Raw genomic sequence first — 25,405 nt, 5'->3', positions numbered from 1 at the left:
CCTAGCATTACTTTGAGGTACTGTAACGTTACCGTTACTTCATTCATGGTGCCGTGAGTGACTCGGAGAAACAGTTTAGCAAGCTAGCTAATATTTATGCTAGGTTATCCTAACTCTCTTTAGCTTGGTAACATATCATGTCACGCGCCACCAATAATATCAATGAAGCGTGACAGACACAACGAGACACGCCATGGAAAACGTATTAAGTTATTTGTGATTATTATCATAATTATTATAAGTTATATTAATTTCACAAACTATTGAGGCAGACTGCTCGGTTTTAGTACGCATGCGCTGTTGGCATTACGTATTCGATGTGTATATACATAAAACATTTACATTTATTTACATATATACATATATAAGTGTCTTTGTATCATACATATATGCACACACCATCATATAGACATAAATATATACATATACACATACATATGTGTATATATATACACATATACATATAAATATATGCATACCTATATATATCCACACTTATAAACATATATGTATATATACATACACTTATATGTATAGACATATATACATACACACAATATATACATCTATATACATAAATATATACACATATATGTATATATATATACACATACATATGCATATATTCATATATTTATATGTGTACATATATATATATATATACACACACACACACACTAGACATCACATTATAGATAAAAGATCCAAAGTGTTTATGTTCTTTTGAAAGTATTTATTTATGTAGCAGACACAAATATAGAAATACAGACTTGTGGTGCACTGAGCTCCCAGGGCCACCACAGATTCCTGTCTATCACCTGCACTGTAAATATAAAGCTGGCTAATTTAGCTTCTACCATGAAGACTGGAAACAGAGAAGGTAGTTCACCTGAATGAAGCAACAAAACCCCTAATTAAAGTTCATTAATTAACACTTTGGATCTGTTTTTGTTTGTCCATAATTGTCTGAGTTATAATAATTATTTATTTTATTTATTTGTCACGTTCCTTTAAAATTTCACAAAATTATTTCAAATCTCCCTCCTATTTCTGGCTAATTCACTTGGAAAAAAAGTTTCTGATTTAAATAAGGACTTGTCAACAACAACATAAATGTCTGGCAAAAATTTTGTCCAGAACGACTTAGAACGTGTTGATGAATGAATGAACAGGTCCCCAGGATGTGTCTGAGTCCATGGTAAAGAGACAAGCGAGACACAACTCTCACCTCACCAGTAAATACACGTACATTCACCTGTGCACGATGCACACAAACATTTTGGAGACATCTTGAAAAGAAATATACACCATATGTGGGTTAATATAGAGCCCGTTACCCTTTAAATGCAGTTCTATAGTTTTACCACTGTATCTGCATGCGGCAGACAAACATGATGAGAGCAGCCTTCAGGCTCCAAATCAGCTGAAACGCTTCTGGAACTGCATCATGCACACACCTCAGGATTTCAGTGTGTACATTCATGAACAGAAGAACAGATCAGAGCTGGAACCTCCGAGTGGCTCTCATCATCACTTTGTCTGGATTCACAGTGAAGATCATCAAAGGTCCGTCTTCTTCTTCTTCTTCTTCTTCGTCTTCTTCTGCATGCCCCGCGGTGGTCCTTTAGCCTTTGGTTTGGGTTGTCAATCATGTTTCATACTTTAACGTCTGACTTAATTTGGTTTCTAAATAATCGGGCCATTTACTGATCTTTCACTGTGAATGCAGCTCTTAACGGTTACAGGGTCTCCACTGTTGACAGGATCCCCACTGTTGACAGTATCCCTGTTGGTGATAGGGTGTCTGCTGTTGCTGCCCCCCAGGGACAAGCTTCCTCACCTTCTCCATTATCTGTTTACATCAAACACAGTCAGATGCGATGTTTAATATTTCGTTTGGGGGTGTTTTTTTTTTTTTTTAATCTGCGTCTTACTGAGAATCAAGAGTCGATGAGCAAATTATCAGCAGTCCATTAAAATATGGCATCTTAATGCAATATTATGAATGATATGTGACTTCGTAAATACAGCGCGTGTGTTGCACTCACGTTTGCTGCATCAGGAAAATTTCCCTCATTCAACTTGGAGTAGATCACTGTATTACCCGCTTTCACCTCGAAGCTGTCTGTGGGGCGAAAAGGAAAAATTCTAATCAATAGAAGTTGGAAACGGTTTATATTTATTTACACCGTTTGTTTTTTCGTCATCAGTACAAGTCTTTCAGGGAAAAATATGAGTTAAAAGGCCTCGAATTAACTATCATTTTACATCCATTGTAATAAAAATGTTTCTGTATCTTTAAAAAAAAAAAAAAAAAATCAAATTTAGCCATGCAGCAAAAGCAATATTTCAGATGGAAAGAGTAAAAGGCAGCTGTAACCATCACTACCTGCAGAGGGCGCAATTGTTGATGTTGCAACAGCAGTAATACTTTAAGGGGGGGGGGGGGGGTTCTTTTCCAAAACTAACGCCGACACATGACCTCAGCTCACCACCTACTGAGCCAGGAAAGCTGCCGCCAAAGCCCAACAAGTGCCAACATGTCAGACCCATCGTAATCACGGATCCAGACACTGGGTCACAGGTCTGACTCGCAATCTGGTTTCAGAACGTTTACACCGGCCTCAACATGATGACAGCCAGGTTTTATTTCAGACTGTAGGGCGTCTGATAGCTCACAGCCAGCAGGGGTCAAGTAAGGAGATGGTAAACAACTAAATTAAAATGATGAGATGAGATTCATAATTTGCCATAAGAACTTTTTTTTTTTACATTGCTATTGTTGAAGCATTTTTTTTCCTTTTCTATGCTGAAATATAAAAACAAAAAAAAAACAACAAAAAAACTGTACAGTAGGTGAGAGAAACCTACTTGGCCGCCCTTGAAATCCCGATACCTGCACACCAGGAATGGTCATCAGGGCGTTGGCCAGCTGCTGGTAGCGGGCTGCGTAGCCTCATCCTCGGCTGCAGTGAGAGACAAACACCTTCTTTTTTTTTTTTTTTTAATTACGCTCTAAAACCCTGGAACAAGCCTCCAGAGGGTCCAACTGAAAAAGTTGATGTTTTCAAGCAAAACTTCAATTCAACCATCATTTCAATTTTTTGCTGTATTTCATGATTTATTGTAGTTTTTTTTGGTTTTAATTAGTTTTCTTATTCAGGTCATATTCTAATTACATTCTCTCTTCTTTGACTCTTCAGGGTGCGTTCACCTCTCGGTCTTAGTTTCGTTTGCTCAGTTGCTTGTACAGCACTTCTTTCAATTGATTTGTCTGAAATGTGCTTTTTAATTATAAACTGATTGACAGCAGAAAGGGAAAAACACACTCAGCACTGTCATCTTTGAATCCTTTACGTCTGCAGAAATCCTTCGCTTGCATACACATCGATGGCCACCTGAAGCTGAATCGGTTTTAAAAACCACACACTTACCAGTATTCAATGGTGATGTTCGTCATGGTTATGTAGTGGATGTGTCCGGTCCAGGAGACTGTGGAGCTGTAAACATTCACACTGAAGCTGAACCGAATGAAAGATTCGTTGTCATCATGACTTTAATAATGAGAATCAGTCACACCCAGTGGGGGAGGGGGAAGGGGGCACTTACTTGGCTCAGGCATGCTTCCTGCATGTTTCAGCTGGTGGTTATGGGTGCCATTTTGGTTCACCTGTTGTTGTTTGCTAGGAATTTCACTGCAGGCTACAACTGGCAAGAAATGCAGCCAGGTAAGAAATTAAACACATGTATCAAAATGTTGCGGAAAACAGATGTGTCGCCTTCCAGTGGGAGTCATGACGGGCTGATCTGACAGCTGAGTGAAGCGTGTTGCTGAGAGGAGCGGCGATGCCTTTCCAGACTGGTTTAGCTGGACCAGGTCAACGCCAGTCAGTTTCCTTTCACACTCAACTTGTTTCAGTACAGAAGTTAACATGCAAACCACAACCTGACCACTTCCATCAGAAAAATGATTCATCTAAATGTCTGAAAACTGAAATCTGTGACGGAAGGAAGAAGTTAGATACTAAAGTAAAAGTATTTCAGCTTTATTTACGACCCAAAGTAATGAGGAAAAAGTACCATCGGCTCAAAGCTCAGGCATGAGCAGCAGGAAGTGACATCACTTGAACTGAAATCCGGATACAATCACGACACATGCACTGCCTGAGCCATGTTGCTGAAGCTTTTATAACATTTTATTTGTTTAAAATGATACCCAGTACAAAATGTATACAGTAATACCCCCAAGTTTGTCAGTTCCCCTGAATAAAATACTTGAATCTGTTCAGCTCATGCCAGATAACAGTATCTATAAGATACACGAGATTGTAATTTGCTCAAACAATAGTTGATGACAAAGATATAGCAATAGTACCTTTGTAACAATAAAAACTATCAGCAATATTTTGGTGGACACACTTTCAATACAATAAAATTACATACATTGTTCTGTAAAAGTTGCATTGCAATCTGCCCATATTTTACAAGATTTTCAAATTCATGTTTGTCTTTTCATTAACCAAGATAAAAAGTTGTGATACAAGTCTTTACACGTTTATAAAAACCATGTGGTGGCAAACTGTTGCAGTGACTGATGTCAGCAAGCTGTCGGCTCTCAAGCTGCTGTAACAGATATACAATGCACTTAAGAGTTCTCTTTTTTTGTTGATAAAACAAGGCAACTTCTCAAACTTCAAACAATATTAAACCCTCTGCAATAATAATGTACCTTTCCATATATCCAGTTCATATATATATATATATATATATATATATATATCATTAACTTGTACAAAATATGTTTAAAACTCTCACCAGTTATGAAGAAAACAAAAGGTTAAGATGGTTGAATTGTACTAGCCACAGTATTTTGGCAGAAACCAACATGGGGACACAGTCTGCATGCACCGGTTTCCACGGAAACACAAGTGTGATTCTTCCAGTTGATTGGATGCGTCTTATGCTCCTTGGCTTTGACTAAATCCTCCCTTAATGCTTCACAGCATCAGCCTCATTGACTGGCGGGCCTCCTTAGCCCCGCCTCCCCCAGGGTTGGGCGGGTCCTCTTGTGGGAACGTCACCTTGTCAGGTGTGTATTCGTTTCTCTTCAGGTCTGGGCAAAACAAAGAAGGGAACTATAATTATAGCTGGAGAAGATTTAATCAATGGGCAGTAAACACTTCCTTTCATACGTTGGCATAGTTGGAGGATAATTCTGTTCAGGATGAATCAGCCTAATTTTTGAAAAAGGTCAGAAGAGACATCTGACACCGCAAAACTGTTTGTGTGTCCTTAAGATAATGATGAACCCTGTTGTCCTCGTGACGCTTGAAACAGTTCTCTCTTTCTAATGAGCGTAACTGCCCTGCTAATTCCCTTGAAAGGGTGTGAGACTGCAAGGTGTGGGTTCTGTACACACACACACACACACACACACACACACACACACACACACACACACACACACATACTTAAGAACAGATGAGTCACAAAGTCAAATTAAAACCTACAGACTGAGGAGCAGCAGACTCTCTGGAGGACACCTCTGGTGGAGCTGTCAGGTTTCTATGACGACGACATCTTAACAGGTGTGATGGACCAGCGTGACCCTTTTGCTTGTACGTTACTGCTGATCATGTGACCCGAGGGAGAAGCTGGTTGGGGTGCTTATTAGAAAAACTTTTCTGGGACTCAGACCTGGACCTCGAGTCAATTATTGTAACCTTCATCTGACAAGTCCATGATTGCTTTGTAAAAACATGAATGAGGAAAATATCCTAACTTCATACAACTGCAGAATGGAGGGCAACAAGATAGACTTATTTGGGTGTATGGAGATCCTGTTACTGAGTGTCAAGAGTTTTCAGAACTCCAATATCAAGATACTATTTGACCAGCAGCTGAAGAAAAATCTCTCACCAGGAAGTTTAAGTTTCCGACAGCAGGAGTTGCAGTGGTGTTTAGCACGGAAGTTCCTGATGGCGTCATCTCCCAGGTTGGCCGGTCCGAATATCATATCATAAGACCTGCAGGAGGCAGGCACAAGTCCCTCAGTGCAAGATCGCTTTGATAGCAGGGTGTGAGTGATGAAGCATGTCAGAGACAGAGGATGTGTGATGAAGTGCTCTTACCCCTTCTCACCGCTCTTTATCACGGATGGATCTGTCAGAATCTCTCCGACCCCTAAAGACAAACACACCAACTTCATGATCAATACACAACACCTTACAATGCAGTTTAATGGTTTAGCATCAATTTAACTGTGTAGCGGAAGCAAAGAAGAAGAGACGTGGAGCTACTTCTCACTTGCATCTCATAAATACAACAATAAAAAAGTCTTTTGTTTGGCTTTGACCATCCCTCTGCTGACAGTGAAGGTGTGGAGACAAACGGGCGGCTAGCGGCGTGTGTGTCGGTGTTACCCTGCAGGTCCAGCACTAGTAGCTCTCCGCGGGTGTACTCGTAGGTCCAGTGGCTGAAGGCCAGCATGGTTTCCTCCAGGAGGTTGGTGGGAATGATTTCATCCCCGTTGTTATTGTTGAACTTCCTGAACTCTCCTGTGATGCACTCCTCTATAGCGAACCACTGCCCCGCAGAGTGACAGTAGAGCAGAAACACCTCCAGAAACCTGCGAACGCAGGGTGACAGGGGCAGTGAAGACCTCGGCTGTGAGGTTACACGTTACAAACAAAGAGCAAAATCCGCTCTAAAAATGCCTAAATTTGGAAAAAACACATGATTGTAAACTTGACACATATCAGCTCTTAATTTTTACAAGGTAAAAGGTGCTTGATCCCCCAACTCTTCAGGAACAGTCGAATATTTTAGGGTTATTTGGCCTATTATCTGACCAGGGTTAGGCTGCGCTGTGTGCTGTTAATTGTGTCTGTAAATATTAGCTGTTATCATCCTGCAGTTGCGTCAGCCAGGATTCTGCTGCCAGGATTCTGCTGCCCGGAGCTGAGCTGGGTGTGTAAATAGACATGCGAGCTCTCCTGCAGGTGCTCTTACCTCGGTGAATAAGGAATCGTCTTGGGCCTGATTTGGTTGAAAGCAAATGTCAGCTTCTGAGCAGCTCGCTGTTGTTGGATTTCCTGGATCATCACAGGGGAAATAGCACTTTGATGTTTCACTCCTGTTTAACCAGTTTGTACATTTGCATCAAGTCAGCTGTGCGGCATGTCGGCCTTCCTCACCCTGAGACAAAGATGCAGCACAGTCTCCTCCTTGTAGATGGTCTGCCAGGTCTGAACCACCTCAGGAAGGAAGGACTTGACTATATACAGGTGTCCTGGTTTCAGGATGTCGTACTCAGACCAGGTGCAGAGAACTTTGAGGGCCCGTCTCAAGCCTCCGCCCATCTCCTCCTTGCTGAGAAACTCTATTTTGGCACAGAGGCCACGCTGGGCCCAGGAAGACATGCTGTTGTTGATGGTGTTGGGGGAGCTCTCCTCCAGCCGGTACACCGTCACTGGTTCCCCTGAAATAACGCAAGGCCGCAGGTGACACCGAGATCACAGCAGTGGTGCGTTTCATAAAAATTAACTCCACGATTGACATGGTTCTTCTGCTTCCTTCTTTGTCTCAGAACAGAATCACAAATAAAGTTAGACTGCAGTTAAAAAAAACTTCCCAGTGGGAGTTAAAGGAAGATTCCAAAGAGGAACACTGATATACTTGTGCTTGTTTCAGGGTGACAGCAAATATTTTGTACACCTGAAATGTAACTAGTGTTCCAGTAAAGATGGCAATGCTCAGACTTTAAAGTCCTCCGATCGTCTTCTCTCCTGATGGACATCAGAGCTTTCGCCTGAGCAGTGAGGACTGAGCGGTAGATGATATGGAACCCGGATGTGTTGAAAGTTGGGTTTGAGGAATGTGTGGGGCTTGGTGACATGAGGAAAAACTCATTTTCTTTTTGTATTTGTCCATTTGTCAAAAGTGACCTAAACATTGTTCAAGACTTAAGTTTAAAAACAGTAAGAGGAGTATGCAGGACCAAATGGAGGTCATGTTAGCTGTGAGTATACAACCACGCCTAACTGCACTATGATGAAATGGCCAGAAATTCAAAATGAATTGAAAGATTCACAACCGTTTCTGCTGAAAGGTGTTCAGCTGGTTAAGTTTCTTTTCCATCAGTGGTTTATTCATGACAAAGACACATCTGAATTGTAAAGACCTTACAATTTGCAGCTCTCACATAAAAGACGACCCTGCGCTTTGTCTTCTGGTAGCTTTGGGGCGACTGAAACAGCTGCAGGTGTGGGAGGAGGGCCCATGTACAAACACTCTTATCTGGTTTCATTCTTCCTCATTCTCTAACTGCCTGCTCTCCAGCATTTTAATCATCTGCTGAGTTTTGACCTCACCTGACTTGTCAGGGAATGTGCAGTAATCCCCTCTTACCTCTGGGGGGCACAGGTGTGAAGGGGATACTCTGAGACAGCCTCATCAAGTTGTTGCGCTCAACAGCTGCAGGAGGGAAGTGAACTCAGGTTAAGACAAATGTGGCAGAAATACTAATCAGGAATAAAACTGCAGTCATTCACACTTCAACACTCTGAGACAGACTTGTTACTTAAATGGAGTGAAAATATAAGATTTGAACTTAACAAACTCTCAAAAATACAACGATATCCTACCTGAGTACTGGTAGTTCTCAATGGGCTTGAAAGGTGAACCAATAGCTACAGAGACAAAAGGGAAGTTGAATATTATTCTTACTGGGAACAAGAATCCAACAAAAAAAAAACCACAACTTGAGCAGTTCACGCACACCACTAGATGTCTCTGTAGTGGCACAGAAACAAACCTGCTGTCCAAGCTTCTGGATCAAGTCACACGTTTATCATTTTATTATTTTCATTATCCTTAGTAGTAGTAGTAACCTGGGTTGTGTCACTTGCATGTCATTCCTATATAATTTTAAGTCAGAGGATCACATCATCGATAAATCACAGAAACAATCAATTGAGACTGAAAATACTTTAAGCATAAACGCAATCATACCAGTACATAACTAATGACTTGTTCTGTTCTTAGGATGAAGATGTTTAATGTCTGCAAGCACATGTTGTCTCGTTTAGTCACTTGATGGCAACAAACTTCTAACAGACACATAAGTGCTTTGAAATTCCCAGGTTTGGTGTGCTCTGGTGGATTCCATGCCATGGAACAAATCATTCAAGTATCTTCAGCTTTTCTTCCCTGCTGTCCCCACTGAGGCAATGATTGTGAACCCGTTGAAAACCCTTGTGGCGAGGGAACTGAATGTTCAACAACGTTAACTTATTTCTGGGTTGAAGGACTCATTCCTTTTTCTTTTTTGGGTGTAAAACATTGTGCTGATCATTCTGCCAGAGCAGGTAACTCACAGTCTTTTCTGGCTCCGAGGGTGTGGCGAGGTGGGTAGAAAGGAACGGCAGCTAGAGCCACAAAATGAGAAAGGCAAGTTGAAGCTTTCCTTTGTGAAACATGAATAAAACTACGTCAAGAATATCATGTCCTTCAGCACGACTCAAGCACACCAGAGGACTCTTGTACGATCCTCCATCAACGCCGCCAGGATCAGAGTGGGTGACGTCACTCTATATGTAATAGAGTTGTAATAAAGCTTAACCACACTTTCACTAACACCTCTCCTCTACTTCATCTTGGATTGGTTGGGATGCATCTAACTTACAACATACAAAATACACTCAACGTTTAAGGGGAGAAGTCAAGGGTCAGTTAAATCATCTTTTCCATGTAATGCTGCTGAACTGGCCGATCGAGACAGAACCAGCCTGATCCTATTGAGCTATTCAGAGGGGGGCAGAGCAGTGAAGCCACAGATCTTACCTGTTAGCGTATCTTCCCCGGGGGTTTGGCTGACAGGAGAGAAAACAAAACAGAGATGACGTGCATAGCCGCCGACAAATTTACATGCAGGAGTCTCATGCATTTACATGTGTGTACATCCTTATGTGCCAGCTTTAACGAAGACAAAAAGAAACTTCAATGAGACGTAAACTGGTCTGATTTTCACTTTTTATGTGTGTATTAATACATTTAAGTATCCACAACAGCAAAAATCAGGAGTTTGTAGGCTTTCTCTTGCTGTGCCAGACGAATGGTTTTTTTTCTTCCTAATTATGCAGTCCCTGTCAAAACGTATCAATTAGTTTGTCACTCTATACAAAGTTAAAGCTTTCATTTTTCTGAGCAGTGGTTTTGCCCTCATAATTAGATACAGCAGTTTTGTCTCCTTATGGTCAGAATAAAGATCATCGCATGTCCGTCTGAGAGTGTCTTCAGGTGAAGGTTTCCCATAAGGCCCGCGACTCTCATGAAAAAGGCAAATACATGAATGGAGTCATTGCTTGTATGTGTTCAGGGAGATATTTACCTCTGGTTATGTTTTTCCTAACAGGATTTAGGGTTGTATTAGTAGTAAAATATCTTCAATTTCAATTGCGTGGATGATGATGGTGGCAGATTTTATTTGTCGAGCTCAGAAGAAAACAGAATATTGTGTTTAAGAGCAAGCTGTAAAACGACGTGTAATTTTGTAATAAAATTAAACAATTAAGTGTCTGACCCCTGTACTTACTACTTACATCTGTACTACATCTGCGAGAGTTGTGCACGACAAGAAAAGTAAACTAATAAGCAGAGAAACAAAAGGGATACTCACAGGCTGCTTGCTTGGGCTGATTTGACCTGAACTCTTTCCTGGTAGAGAAATAACGACAGTTTGATAAAGTTAACAAGAATGGATCTATACAGGATTTGTGTTTTTCATACTTTGGCATGTTGTGCACACATCTTACCAGCACTGCAGCCCTGGGATCCTCATGGATGAGGATGTCCTCAGCTGACACTCTGTTCCTGTCCCTCTTTGTCAGAGCTACAGAGGCACAATGAGCAATCTTGTGTTAACAGGAATTCTGAGTATTTCACAATCACGTCAATCATAAAACTTTTAATCACAAAATTGTCTAGAGTTTCTCGGCTGACTGGATCTTGTCAGTGTTTGTAATTCATCCATTATAAGCTCACTGGAGTCAGGATGGAGAAAAGCTGGATTCCGATCGAACTCGGTGAAGCCAGCGTAGGAGTTGACTGCTCTGATGTTACCGTGGCCTTCAAGATGACCCTGTGAACATAAAACCAAATAGAGAAAAAAGAAATGAAAGACTGCGGCATTACAGGGATTTTCTGGTCATCAAACTTTATGCTCAACTATCAGCCTGAGCAAAAATACAACTGCACACAAAATAGTGACGGAAGAGAGCAAAAATGGTCAACGCCTATCAAAATAAATGTAGTATTGATATTATTTCTTATGTTGTTCAGCTAGTTTGAGCTGATGTTTCTAAAAGAAGCACAATTCTTCAAATGACAAACACCCATCACCCGTCTTTCAAGCTGAATGATAGAATTTGGCTGTAATAGACGAGACTGTACAAAGCTAACATACGCTCAACTTCACCCTTCATTCACATCTGACAAGAGCAACCGAAAAGCCCGGCGGCTTGAGGCAAATTGATACCTGAACATCAAAAAAAAAAAAAATCTACTTTCAGGACCTTTGAACAAGAATGCTCTCAAGCATACCATCCTTTTTTATCCACATCTTCTTTATCCAGCTGTATGCTTAAAATTCCACAAACGTTTGATTTACACTAAACCTTTCCAATTGGCTGCTACAGCGAGTGCAAACAAGCTTGTGGAATCAGCTGCAATCATTCACACTTGTTTATAGACCTAAAATCTGAACTGGTAGTGTTCCAGTTTGTTTGTCTCTAGCACACACCTGTAGTCTGGTCTGCGTGGCTGGGCTGGGCTGTGTGCTGGAGGTCTCTTTGGGTGTCGAGTGCTGGAGGTCAAAGCTGTCTTTATGCCCTGGAAACAAGAAAAATAAGTGAGCTCACCAGAGAGAGAGCCTGTGCCAAAATAATAAAAACTATTATGGGTAGAAAGGTAAAAATAGCAAGTGAGGATGAAATTTAAGAAAAATTACAACTAAAAAGTGAAAAAGTACAGTTCTGTGTTGTCGTAATCTTTGCCTATTCCAATAAAATTTAGTAAAATAATGTACTGCAAATGCATTGCTACCACAACTGTGGTATCTGCAGGATTGTTGTGTAACATTCAGAGCGAGGAAGGCAAACACTTGATCTGCTGGCATCGACACCCCGGTGTTTGACAAATCAATAGAAAGAAAAACCTCCCACACCTTCACCTGACAAATGTGTCCTTCATTAGTGCAGAAAACCTCAACCTGTTGACCAATCATTCATGCTTCAGTCACATCACACTTGAAAAGCCTTAGAACCACCCAGGAGAGAGGAAACAAGGACCACACAGAGCAGAGCAAGGAGAGCCAAAGCAGCAGAAGGTCAACTGGGATTCCAATCTGGAGTTGGACAGGCCCGAATACCCGGCAGATGGAGTCCTGGATTCAAACCTCTCATTGGCACGTTGCCCTCATCTGGAGGCACCTGGGACACACTTTGACACTCATAGCAGAGGAGAAGACGAGCTGGTGGTCCAGTAACATTCCATTCTTTGTGGGGTCTCCTGGTTGCCACTTCAGAGGAACAAGCACAACATGGCAGGCTGCTGTGTTGGCAGGTGTCAGTCGCTGGTGATGATGTCATCTGTCTCGCAGCATCAGGACTCAGTGGAGCTTGAGAGTCTGTTTCTTGTCTACTCAGACAGCCCTCGTCATCGCAAAAAGCTTTGTTCACGTACCCACAATGCACCTCCCCCTCTCTCACTGCCCTGCCTAACCCCGCAGTGAAAGCAGGCAAGCAAGCAGGCTGAGCAGAGCCCGAAGTCTTAGATACTATGACAACAGTAGGATACACACACACAAAGTTTTCATCCTCCTCTCTGATAATCTGACTGACTTCAGAGTCACCCTCATTCTCATACTCACCAACAAACGCTCCAAACTCTACAGTGGTGCTGTCTGGCTGGAGCGGCTGCTGGTAAGGCCCAACCAGGGAGAGCTCAGGGTGGCTGGAGCCACTAGGATGGGAAGGGGTGCTGCTGATGTGGAACAGAGCCCCACGGGAGGGCACATTCGGCAGGCTGGAAGGGGAGTCGGAGTAGCCCGGCTCATGTGGACGGGTCAGTTTACTCTGGGTGAGAGAGTGGCCTCGGAGACGCAGCTCCGGAGGGGAAATGGCCACAGCACTTTGGACAAAGGCACTGGAGGTGGCACTGCCAGAGGAGCCAGCCTCTGCAGCAAGGTGCCCTAGCCCAAACAACCCCCTCCTCTCTGGACTCAATGCTGGGCTCAGGTTGGGGTCCAGCCCCAGACCTGATCCGGGGCTGGGCCCACCTCTCCGGCTATTTTCAGCCCCAGCCCCTCCCACCACACCACTCCCAAAAAGAGAATCTGCTATGTTGACTCCTGCCTGTGGGAAAGCAGAGCCAAAGTAGGCCCCCACACTACGTTTGCCTATCACAGAGGATTTGGACTGCGGGCCAGTGTCTGTCGCCACAGGCGCGATGCTGGGGACCACGTTCTTCGAGAGGCTGAGCTCCCTCGTGATCTGGTTGTGGACCTTGCTGGCCTCCGACGCCCTCTGCGCTGCCAGGGTCTTCAGAGTGTCCACAGTGAGAGCTGAGAGGTCTTGGAGGTGGCCGATCTGAGAGTCCAGTGTATGCAAAGAGCGTTTTATGAAGGTGACCTTGTTTCCGACTTCCTTCAGCTGCATACACATGGTCTCAACCCTAGAAGGGACAAGAAGTTAATTTTTGTAATCGTATCTACTAGGTCATGTTACCCTTTTTTTTTATCCGCTGCATCTTTTTTGAACCTTTTGAAACCTTTATATCTTGCATCTGCAAAGGCAAAAAAGAAGCTGCACCTTTCTGAGGTCAGACGTATGCGCTCCTCGCTCCCCGAGTGAAACTGGTCATCCTTCTCATGAAAGTACGTCTCAACACACTGCTCCTCAAAATCATGTAGCTTTTTTTGGTCTTCCTCAGTGAGAAACAGCTCTTTAAAGAGGGAGAATCCATTATGAGTTGCAAATACAAAATACAAAACATCTTCATGGGGGGCAAGAATTCATACTGACCCTTTCAATTCAATGGAAATTGATTTTGATCATTAAAAACATCATGTAAAGAGCAACAACTGTGGCACGTACTTGGTCCATAGGTGTTCTCCTTCTTTCTCTTTCTGCACATACAGAAGAGTGAGTAGATATGGCACAGGAGGATGAAGGGGGGCGGGAGGACAGGCTTTTCGTGGTAAGCCATAATGAAATGGTAGCGCTGGTACTTCCACACCAGATTCGAGATCGACTTCACTTGGAGATACACGTTGCTGAAAAACAGTACAGATATGGAAATGAGGATGATGTTGGGAGGAAGGCCACGTAAAAGGCCAACCAGAAGAGATGCTGATAAAACATTTGATCCTTTGTGTTTTCTTGGTATTTTTCCAATATTACCATCATAACTAATGTGAAAGTGCTGTGACGGCTGGCTGTGAAGTAGTTCGGCACTTACTTGAAGAAGGCGATGAGGAGGTTGACCATGAGTATATACTGTACAAAGAGGTAGACTGCTTGGAGGAGAGGAGTCAGCCACACTCCTGCTGCACACAGGTTCTTTACATATGTTTCACTGTTATTGGCACAAACTGCGAAGAGAAGTAAGTTGGTATAAAAAAAAATACAACACACAATCTCAAAAAAATGTAAGTGATCTCCTCCCCCCTCCCCCCAGCACAGCGACGTCAAAGTTTCTTTCAAAAATACAACTAAAGATAAAAATGAAAAAATAAAATAAAATACTGTGTTCAGCAGAGACGGCCATTGTCTAGTCTTTTCAAATGTTATCTACCATAGAAAAAGTGACTGTAAAAAGTTGTATTTAAAAATGAATGGCATATTTCTAAAATAGTTATATAAGATATCTATATTTATGTATATAGGATTTTACTTTATGTATCTATTAGGATTTTAACCCATTAATGACCAAAACTATATTTAGCATGTAAAATAAAAATGCTACATTTGTTATGACTGACGATGACATTTGGTATGGACTTCCAAAAACAACGATCCCATCTTTTGAAGAGGGGCAATAATTAGATTTGATTTTGGTTCAAGGGGTACATACATGTACATACAAACTATGAAATGGGTAGGTTATTAAAAAATTAGTGATTTATGATCTTTCACTTCTTTTCAAAAGTGTTCAACAAGTTGTGTTTCACAATTTCCTTTGCTTCATGCATTCCAGTGTAAATAGTATTACTTATTATTATTCATTTAGTTACTGTCATTATGATTTTATCATTTCCTGTCCTGCCTTTTCTTGCGGTTTACATATGCAAATAAACATTTTCATCGATGGGAAATTCATTTCAATTAGTAAAACGTCAAGATTGTGTTAACTGCATGTCCTTCATACGAGTATTCTCACATAACTAGTGTTAATCCCAAAATATACGAAAGACTTGAATGTGCTGCTTGTAGATCTGGAGTTAAAGCCATTTTGTACAACACGCTATAGTCAGTCGTTGATGACAGAGTTGTTGATTTTGATGGTAGAAAATGGCCTAGAATAAGCACTACAAATTAAGTTATTCATAAAGTTTCAGTACACACAGGTCCAACAAAACCTTTAATCCTGACGTACTCTACATATGGACAGCCAAGAGATTCTACGGTTCATAGATCGTTGAAAGCAGGTGAAAAACTGAGTTATTCCCCTGTACTTTCAACATATTTTAGAACATTTGTCTTTCTGCCTCTGTCAAACATTAGAAGTGATTTTTTTTTTTTTGAGAAACCGTGTGACTCTCTGAAGGCTTTTCCACACAGGACTTGAATTTTTGCTCCACTCACTGTGGGAAACGGTGCATCATGCTACACCCAAGGTAAACATTTATCAACTTTGTAAATCTAGAAGGTATTTGAATGTTGTGCCATTATTCTACATGCATGGTCATTTATATAACCGGACCGCTCACAACTTGAAGGCTCGATAGCTCAGCTCGTCTCATCATGCTCTCCGCCACAACACGGACATCATCAACTTAAAAACAAAATCCTTTCATGACTGATGGCTGTGATGGAATGATGGATAAACACAATCACTAAATATAACCGATGTCTGCCAACACGTATTGGACGGAGCCCTCGCTGTAGCTACAAAGAAAATCACAAAAATCCCATGTTTCACTACTTTTTCAGAGTATTTCCTACTATCCCTTCTGTGCCCAAAGACTATAGCACGCTAAGAAATGCTTTCTTCCCCTGGAAAAACCAACGATGAATTTGTCTTTGTACCCCGGTGATCCCGGAGGTCACTTCAAAAGACATAAAAAAAAAAAAACGTGGCCATTAATGGGTTAAACTGGCTATTTTAAAATTTTGTACAGATTAAAGCTGGATCATTCCATCATTTTTGGTCTCATTTTCTAACTAGTCCAACATTAATAAAAGCTTCCATCTATTCACCGCATCCTGCCTTAAAAAGGGTTGTAATCACTGAAATACACCAAGTGATAGATTTTGACTGTGTGTGAAACCTTGGGATGCCAACTCAGGTTGTGGAGCACAGCCAGGTGTTTTGTTCCACCAAAGCTTCAAATGCACCCAGCTCAAGTGATGATCACTTAATTGTTGCCTTTTATCCCGACCATTCACCGCTGAGGCGAGGCAGTCAATGCTGTGGTGAAGCAAAAAGCCCTGCCCTCCCCAAAGAGGCCGGCGTTGGCTGCTTCTTCGTGTGAACCATGTTGTGTGAACGAGGCCGTGATGGGAGCAATGATTACGCCTTGGTGGGTTTGATTTCTAGTGCTTGTTTTTGTGACAAATCAGCCATCATGCTGTGGTGAGAAGCTTTAAAAAAAACTATTCTTACCCTCATAGTCTCCCCTACCAGCCTCATCGTCCTTACCATCGATTTCATAGGCATACACTTCTCCGTACATCATCCAGTACGGTTGGAACACCACATCTTTGGCCAGCGTCCAGCTTGGCTCTTCATGTGGGTACAGAATGGCTTTCCTGGGGACACCATAGCTCAGCAGAACTATAGCCATTATTACCACAATGTAAAACATGTTGGCCACCTGGAAGAAAGTCACACATGCTGAATGGAACATATGACTGGAGTGCTAATAAAGTTGTTTGTATGTTTCAGTGGAGATATTTTTATACATACGTTTGTTCAAGGAACCCCAACCAGCAATACTTAAAAAGTTAAATTCACTTTATATTGAACAACTTCTTTTATACAAAGCAATGTCATTTTTCTTTATTTGTAGATATTTTTTTCTAAATTCCTGCTTCTGGGAATAAACAGTATTTTTGCTGTTCTGATATCCCCAGGACAGATTCCATAATGGGGGCCTTTCAACTACTTAACAGCTACAGTATTAAGTTCCAGTCATCCTGGTTCTCCAAACATCCGGCCAGCTCATCGGTGCTTTGCGTTCCCAAGTCCTTCTTGAGTACATCCACGTATGTTAATGTTGGACAGCCGGGTGACCGGCGCCCATGTGTTGGGTCCCACAGTACCAATTTGTCGGCTGGCAGTTCTTGATGTCTTTGACAGTGCCCTGCTAGTCTCATTCTCCTGACTGCTATTTTCTCACTCACCCTTGGTGTTCCTTCGTACAGAGTCTTGTTGGGAACATGTTCCTCTTGCTGATGTTAAGTACACTATGCAACATCCTGGTGTAGCACCCATCTAGAGACTTCGGTAAGGTTGTTTTCAGGCTACAGCATTCGCTGCCATATAGGAGAACAGACTCTATAATTGCATAGAAAAAGCTGAGTTATATTTGTCTGGGGAGGTTGGTGTTCCATACACCGGCCACGCTTTCCATACTTTAAGATCTAGCTCATTTGAGTAGACCCGTGAGCCCAGGTGCTTGAAGTCCTTGACTTCCTTCAGAGCAGCACCTCCTGTTGCTGTGAGAGGTGGATGTTCTGATGGGATGTCATAGGTGATAACCTTGGTTTTCTTGGCATTTAGCCAAAGGCCAACTTTGGCACACTCTGACGCCACTCTGTTCAGGAGCACCTGTGCTTCTTCCACATGGTCACAGAGCAGGCACATGTTGCCAGCAAAGTCCAGGTCTGTCAGGACTACTTTAGGGAATCTGCTCAACCTCCTTGGTGTTAGGGTGAGGCCAAGATCCAGCCTGTCCACTGATGGCCTTCCTGAATGCATAGTCCAGGACTATGATGAAGACGAAGGGGGCCAGGGTGTCACCTTGCATTATCCCAGCCAGGACGTCCAACTCCTCACTGTTGCCATCTGGGATCACCACTCTGGCCCTTGTGCTTGTGTACATGGTCTCTATTGCTTTTCTCTATTGCTAAGTTGGGAGGGACACCATAGAACCTATCTACTATTATTTATTTGCTTCCTTGCCATGAATTAGATGAGAAAATTGATACCTGTTATGTCTGTACAGAAAATATTAAAATACAAACAGCAGGTGTTTAGCTCAGCTTAGCATAAATAACAAAAATGGAGCGGTTCACTATTTAGGTACCAGTAATTAAAAAAAAAAAGCCTTCACAATATCCCTTGTAAACATAAATTACTGATTTTAAGTAGCTGCTTGATTTAATAAACAAGATCAGAGGCGTTACTTAAGTTTCAAATTCAAAGTTGCTAGCAGGTGCTATTTTCATTGTTTCACAGCAGCAAGCTAGCTGTTCTCAGTACTTTTGAAAAGCTTAGTATACTGGGTAGCATCAGTTTTCTCATCCAACTGATTTTACAAGCACTATAAGGATTAATCTATCTAGTGTGTTATTAGAATTCAGCAATCACTTCACAGTTTATAGACATACTTTGTTAAAGCCACACTGTGAAGCACAGAACAAACAGTGTCCTAGTGGGATGGGTAAGGATCTGCTCTAAAACCGATGCTCGGGATTACACTGTACATTAAAATACCTGTTAACATCACGTAGATGAATGATGAGGTCTAAATTTTTAAATTGAACAGACAAAAACACGATTATTGATAGGAGATATTCTATATTCTTTACAAAAGTTTAGACTGTTAGCGAGCTAGAGCAAGTTGTCTAGAAAATATTGTCAATATTGACCCTATGTGCCATAAATATTACTATGAAGCATTAGGTTTTATTTCTTACTGACTGTATGCTGACAATGTAGAGTTTCAACTGCATCGGGATACTAAATGGTGCAGTACAGTGGTCTTAGGAGCCAAACAATCAAACACTGATCTATAAAAGAAAAAAAGTCATCAAACAATGCCAATTAATGAATTAAAGGGTTTGTCTCCCAATAATAATAATCATAATTATAATACTAATAATTATAATATTAATTATTATATATTTTTTTTACAATGGGCATGATTTGGAACAATATGGCCGAAACAGCACAGCTCTAGTGTCTGAGGTGCGCTACAAAGTACCATATTGTTCCTCTATTATTGCGGTGTGTGACCATGAAGCAGGAGGCGTTTAATTGGACATCCACACCAGGCGGTGCAGGTCCAGGGCAAATCAGATCATTAAGTACATTCACCAACCCGACCACAAACTGTTTGAGCGGCTGCCCTCTGGCAAGCGACTCCGCACCATCATGGCCAGGACTGAGAGGCTGAGAAGGAGCTTCTTCCCTCAGGCCATACGGACCATAAACACTAAATGACACTCAAATCACATACATCACATTCTGCATCTTTTGCACTCTGCATCTTGCAGCCCAGCACCTTATTACTCACCTGTTGTATCTGTTTTTTTTGCCTGCGGTCCCCCTACACACTGCAAATTGTTTATAACTTGCCACTTATTTTGAACAGTTCTTCTTCTTCTTATTATATTATTTTCTCTCTCTTTACCTTTCTATTATGTACATATAGATTTTCGTGAATATGTTTGCATTTCTTTTTTTTTATTATTATATTTTTGAGGTTGGTCAGCTCTTGAATCCCAGTTCCGGGCGTCAGGGGCTGCCAGATGTTTATTTAGTTTTAAATAATTTTAATAATTGCAATTAGCTGTTTGCTACTTGCACAGTTGCCGGAGTGTTGCAATTGTCATTTCACTGCTGTTGTACATGTACAATTATGCACATCACGAATAAATCTCTTGAATCTAATAGATTCATTATGTTAGTATGAGAGCGCCCTCAGAAACTAGTGAGATAGTAGTGAGAGCTTTTACAAGGTGTAGGAAAACGATTGAACATCTGCCTACATCACATTACGGTGGGACTTTTAGCAAGTGGTTGTGTGTCTTGGGCTTCTTTCAGTAAATGAGCTGCTCTTCAGTCAGGTTCAAGACTAAAATGAAATATGAAACTGACCTGAAAAGCACTCCACATGTCTGTTATATATTCCAAGAAAGCAGAAGTACTGATTGCATTATTACTGGAGCACTGAAATTAAGTGGAAGCTTTTTCACCAAGTCCACAAATACAGGCCTCGTTACCACAAAGATACACTCCTTTGATAATTCAGACCACATGGACTTACCATTTTAGCAATCATCATGACGTAGGGTCCAGCCTGCTGGTTGACAGCCAGGATATCTAGGAGTCGCACGTACCAGAAGATGATATTGAGACAGTAGACTGTCCTGCCAGGGACAAAGGTATCTTCTCCACCCAACCTCAAGCCAAAGCCGATAAAGAAGGTCACAATGGCCAGAAAGTCGGACACATTGAAATAGTCACTGAACCACACCTTTATCTTCTGGCTTATTTTGCCTGCTTCAGACATAAACATCTGGGGGGGGTGGAGGAAATATGTCGGTCATTTCACAGACTTTGGAAAAAGGAGTGATACCAGTTAGTAACTCTTATCATGCATCTGGAAAAATGACTGAAACCTCCACGTACTTCTCGAATCTTCTCAATGGCAGAGGTGAAGATGTAAAGGATGACAACCCACTCTTGAGGAGAAGGCCAGTCAGGCATTTTCACCAGGACCACGTATGAGTAGAACATCAAGAAACCCAAATAGAAGAGCTGATCACAAAAGAAAAAGACAAGAATACACCGATCACAACCAATAAAACATGAGACATGAGAAGAAAACACTTTATCACATGTAAGTAAAGTTCCACATCTTAAGAATACAACTGTGTTAACAAAAAGCCTCTAAATTTGGTTTTGGAGAGAAACTTCCTCTCTGAAATATTTTAAGATGAAGTCATCAGAGGCCCTCTGAAGGGTTGCAACCACATCATGGCATCGAAGGTCTGGAGCAAATAGTTGTCACTGGGCTTCTGAGGCCTGAGCACTCAGCTGGCAGTAACTGCTGGGATGAAGGCTGTGTGAGAGAAACTCTCTTCTGTCTGAAGCAAATTAACTGTAAATAATCAAGTCTGTCCTTACAGGGAAAGGATGCAAGGTGTATCAGATACAAACAACCTATTATAACCTTTGTGACCTTGCGGAACTGAAAAATTATGGTTTTTGCATGTGGAAAATGAACCTAGGGTTGTGTATTGACAGTCCAGTCTAACATCCCTCAGACGGTGTGAACTCTTTCATTTGTTTCCACACAAATCACAGGTTGGTCTCCAATATGAAACTGCTGCTGGTGCATGAAACTCCAGTGTAAGTTAGTACTTGAGATGTTCATTACACGCTGTTCAAAGTGCGGGGATTGCATACTACTGACTGTGGGAAAGTAAGAAAATTACCATACAAGTAGGTAAGCTGTGTACTTGAGTCCAGCTCACGGATGCGACTTGGATTAAGTCAACCGTTTTAAGAAACTGAACCATGACGTTAAACGAGTCAAGTGTTGGAAAATCAGACATTAAGACAACAATCTGACGGGTAAGTCACTGACGTCAGGATGGAGGCAGGTACAACAGATGTAGATAAGCTCAGGTGCCAGCTATATTACATTAATTAGCATGTCCTGTGATGGTATCAGCACGTTTAAGACTTGAGCAGCCTGAAAAAACTCTGACTACTCCTACGTTCCTGAGAACCAGCCTCAGGCTAGCCCAAGTGAGATGACTGATAGTCCTGTACACGAGTGGAAAGGTGACAGTGTAATGTGTACTCCAAAGGATGTTTTGAAGCCTAAAGTACTACCATCACTGTGATCGAGATCTATATCATATTATTATATGTTGCGCTATCTGCAGAAGGATTCCTCAGGCTGAAGACATTGGCAGCGTCAGAGTCACTCCATCCTACGCATGAAACATAATTAAGCCATTGTGCCGGTGCCACATGCAGGCACGCCGGCCGTCTATTGTCTGATTGTATCTTAAACACTGCTAATACACATGCATTGTGTTCACTTACTTGTTTTCTGTTTCACAAGCAAAAGGTTTATGGTGGAACTCAAGGGAATTTACACTTCCTGTCAATGCTGATGAGTGAAGACAGAAGGTAATTGGATATTTTCAGTAAATTATCATTTAGCAGCCAACTATTAAATGGATCGTATTATTTCAATGACATTATATTGTGATAAATCTGATTTTTGCGCATATATGTAATGTTTAAATAGAGGAGGAGAGAAGGAGAGCAGACGGTCTGACAGAGTCTTGACCTTACAAGGGGAGGCACATATGCAGTCATTAGAATAAAACAAACACAATCCACAAGCAGATAAGAGGCCGTGTTCCCTCAGCTTTCCTGTGGGGGGTGCTGTGACAATATTGGGCCACCATGGAAATGATCACGTGGCTATTCACACACCACTAGAACTCAGTTTCCATGAATAGTAGCACTGCTATTTTCTTTGTGGGTGACTGATAAGACAAGGTGACAGTTTGTCCCTTCCCCTGCTGATGGTATTCATGGACGGATTATCAAGTGCAGCCAAGCTGTAAAGTGTCGAGTTTGGTGACATTCATTTGGCATCTCATGAGCATCTGAGAGCCTCATTTGTAGTTAGGTCTGAGACTGATCAAACACTAATTACTGCTGCAGTGAAGGAGGATTTGTATCAAAGAAATTCAGTGAAGAGAAACCTGAGACATTAAGAATATCTCTTGGTTTTCCTCTAAGAAAATATCAGTATTCCCTACAGAGAAGTTGATGTGAAAGTTCTTTACAGAGCAAAATATTAATCAATCTGGCTGGATCTTTATGGGTCCTGTTAACCAAAGTCCTGCTAAGTTAAACCATCAATGATTGTGTGCTGTTCTGCCTACCGTGTTGGCCCAGAATTTGACAATGGGAGCATGGTAGAAGGCATATATTTTCCTTGTTAAGGGCAGCTTCCTGGAACGAACGTGCGTCTCCATTTCAGTCTTCGCCTCCACATGGTCGTGGGATCTGGCCTCCTTGAACACATCCTGTAGAAAGGATAAAAGCACCAAATTAGACAATAAGATAAATTACATAGAGAGAAAGCGAAGAAGGGAAAGTAAAACAAACAAGAGAAAAAGGGCTTTAAGAGACTTAAATTGTAAAAAAAAAAAAAAAAAAAAAAGCATAGTAAATGTGCCAACACTGTATTGAGGCCTTTTTTTCAAACCACCAGTGATGCAACAGTTGGCAGCTCACTGACACTGCTAGAATGGTAACGAAGTGACGACTGATGATGATGTGATATTATATAAGGAATATCTGGACTGCTGTGTTGTTTTGATGGAAAAGAAAGTAGTATATATCAAAAGGTCTCCTTAGAACAAATTAAAAAAAAGATGAGGAAAACTAAAAAAAAAAGAAAGAGGATTGATCAACTGATCAGAAATTTTGAAGAAAAAGAGAAATCCAACCATTTGAATGTCCTCAGCAATATTCTGGAAGTTGTGTTCGCTGTCCTCCATTGTCATCTGGTGGTCATCCTGGCTCTGAGGAATATGAGCCATCTCAGCCTTGGATTTGTACTCCAACAGTAGGATGGCAGGAGGCACCAAGATACTGAGAATCACCTGGAGAGAAACGCACACACGCCCATGTGACTATGTGCTGTCGTTAGAATTGAAATATAATTGTTGTCATGCCTAACAGAAATGAAATTTGAAACCGTTTTCAAGCATTCATATAGACTCTTGTGGTATTATGAGTAAGTTCAGGGAACAACGCTGTACCCTTCAGTCAGATCATCTAATAGTGGTCACCAACCTGCCCATCACCATGATGAATTCAGCTCAATGCACCTCCATATACTGTAGGTAGATACGTGTTTTTTTGAGTTTCTTACAGTCATCAAACATGACTGCAACACCTGTATTCCTGCCCTGTACCAGCGGAAGTCCTGCCTTACTAAATATTGTTGTGTCCTTATCTGTAACACCGTCAGCAGGAAGTTCAAATGATGAAAGTGAAGGGAAGTGAGCAGCAGTGAAGATGACGAGAGGCACACGCATCCCTGAAGGACCAACGATTTAATCTTGGATTTTGCTCCGAATGAATTCCCATGAACAAAATCAAAATAATCCAGATGTTATGACATGGTAATGCTAATTTCACATAAGTATGAGCTCGTTAATTTTTACATCTTTCCACAAGCTGACAGGCAAACAACTTTAAAAAGTGCTTGTTTTCTAAATGGAGTTCTGATTGGATTAATTAAAGTAAGTCTGACAGGTTGAGTTACATCTTGATCTAAGAGTCAGACGATACGAAAGCACAGTAGTGAACATCTGAGCGCCTTTGCACAGCCTCTTTGTTACAAAAAAATATTATAAAGGGAACATGAACCTTGTACCAGGAGTTCTTGCGCATGTTTAGCCGTCCCATCCACATGTCTGACAGCAGCATCTGGGTGCAGGTGTGAGCCACAAAGGGCCGTAGATGAGAGGAGACGGCCAACTTTAAACATGTGGAGTTGCTCCAGTTCTTCAGCTCGTACGTCAGCAGCTTCATGGCCATGGTCTCATCCTGCCTGAACGACTGTTCCAGGAGGTCCACTGCCAACGTCCCAAACTCACTAAAAAAAACATCAACACTGTTCTTGAGGAATTTCAGAAATATTAAACATTTCTGTTTTTAAGGATCAAAAGAAAAAAAACATACTTTGAGTACTCCTTCAGCTCCTCGGATGTGTCGTCCACCACGTCGCTCTTCTTGGCCTCGTAGCCCATAGACCGACACAGCTTACAGGCCACTAGAGCCTTAGCCATGTTTTCCTCTCCATGCTGCCAGAAAAACAATGACATCTTCTGTCTCTTCATTAACACAGCCCACACCAGCAGCTCATTGAAAGGGTAGGGAAACCGCCGTGTCTCTGGGTCATCTATGTCCACAATCTCTTCTTTGCTTCGCTTTTTGTTCTGCTCAGCGGAAGACTCCAGCTGGGATGAGAAGCCAGACACAGTAAGAGGGTTAGAGCTCAGCAGATGTCGTTTTTGGCATCATCTTTATTTTACACATTTATAATTACCTCCTTAGATGTAAAATCTAATTTATCTCAAGATGTTTTCAGTGAACAACACAGAACCATGAGAGCAAATACACTAAACAA

General features: G+C 41.6%; 1 protein-coding gene and 1 long non-coding RNA gene across 2 annotated transcripts in view; both read right to left on the bottom strand.

The window, feature by feature from the left end:
- Positions 1 to 725: 725 nt before the first annotated feature.
- On the bottom strand, positions 726 to 3,575 carry LOC147269629 (uncharacterized). The gene is made up of 4 exons (XR_015111509.1): positions 3,435 to 3,575; positions 2,872 to 2,966; positions 2,049 to 2,125; positions 726 to 1,852 (listed from the first exon to the last, which is right to left on the bottom strand). It is a non-coding gene; the product is annotated as an uncharacterized LOC147269629 (long non-coding RNA).
- A 474-nt stretch (positions 3,576 to 4,049) lies between these two features.
- Positions 4,050 to 25,405, bottom strand: part of trpm7 (transient receptor potential cation channel, subfamily M, member 7) — a gene marked incomplete at its 5' end in the record, with an annotated part of 37,010 nt that continues 15,654 nt past the window's right edge. Inside the window, 25 exons of the mRNA XM_086196326.1 lie at positions 4,050 to 5,113; positions 5,920 to 6,026; positions 6,132 to 6,183; positions 6,423 to 6,628; positions 7,012 to 7,094; positions 7,197 to 7,480; positions 8,410 to 8,475; positions 8,646 to 8,690; positions 9,378 to 9,428; positions 9,844 to 9,872; positions 10,679 to 10,716; positions 10,815 to 10,891; positions 11,044 to 11,140; positions 11,801 to 11,889; positions 12,929 to 13,731; positions 13,869 to 14,001; positions 14,154 to 14,332; positions 14,518 to 14,650; positions 16,885 to 17,095; positions 20,495 to 20,746; positions 20,860 to 20,988; positions 23,145 to 23,288; positions 23,715 to 23,870; positions 24,643 to 24,871; positions 24,958 to 25,235. Coding sequence (XP_086052452.1) covers positions 4,998 to 5,113; positions 5,920 to 6,026; positions 6,132 to 6,183; positions 6,423 to 6,628; positions 7,012 to 7,094; positions 7,197 to 7,480; positions 8,410 to 8,475; positions 8,646 to 8,690; positions 9,378 to 9,428; positions 9,844 to 9,872; positions 10,679 to 10,716; positions 10,815 to 10,891; positions 11,044 to 11,140; positions 11,801 to 11,889; positions 12,929 to 13,731; positions 13,869 to 14,001; positions 14,154 to 14,332; positions 14,518 to 14,650; positions 16,885 to 17,095; positions 20,495 to 20,746; positions 20,860 to 20,988; positions 23,145 to 23,288; positions 23,715 to 23,870; positions 24,643 to 24,871; positions 24,958 to 25,235 — 3,987 coding nt within the window. The remainder of the gene's footprint in view (positions 5,114 to 5,919; positions 6,027 to 6,131; positions 6,184 to 6,422; positions 6,629 to 7,011; positions 7,095 to 7,196; positions 7,481 to 8,409; positions 8,476 to 8,645; positions 8,691 to 9,377; positions 9,429 to 9,843; positions 9,873 to 10,678; positions 10,717 to 10,814; positions 10,892 to 11,043; positions 11,141 to 11,800; positions 11,890 to 12,928; positions 13,732 to 13,868; positions 14,002 to 14,153; positions 14,333 to 14,517; positions 14,651 to 16,884; positions 17,096 to 20,494; positions 20,747 to 20,859; positions 20,989 to 23,144; positions 23,289 to 23,714; positions 23,871 to 24,642; positions 24,872 to 24,957; positions 25,236 to 25,405) is intronic.

The sequence above is a fragment of the Aulostomus chinensis genome, chromosome 2, assembly GCF_037954235.1.
Source record: "Aulostomus chinensis isolate RoL2024-O1b breed Wild chromosome 2, RoL_Achi_v1.0, whole genome shotgun sequence".
NCBI lineage: Eukaryota > Metazoa > Chordata > Actinopteri > Syngnathiformes > Aulostomidae > Aulostomus > Aulostomus chinensis.
This window is presented reverse-complemented; position numbering and strand designations above follow the sequence as displayed.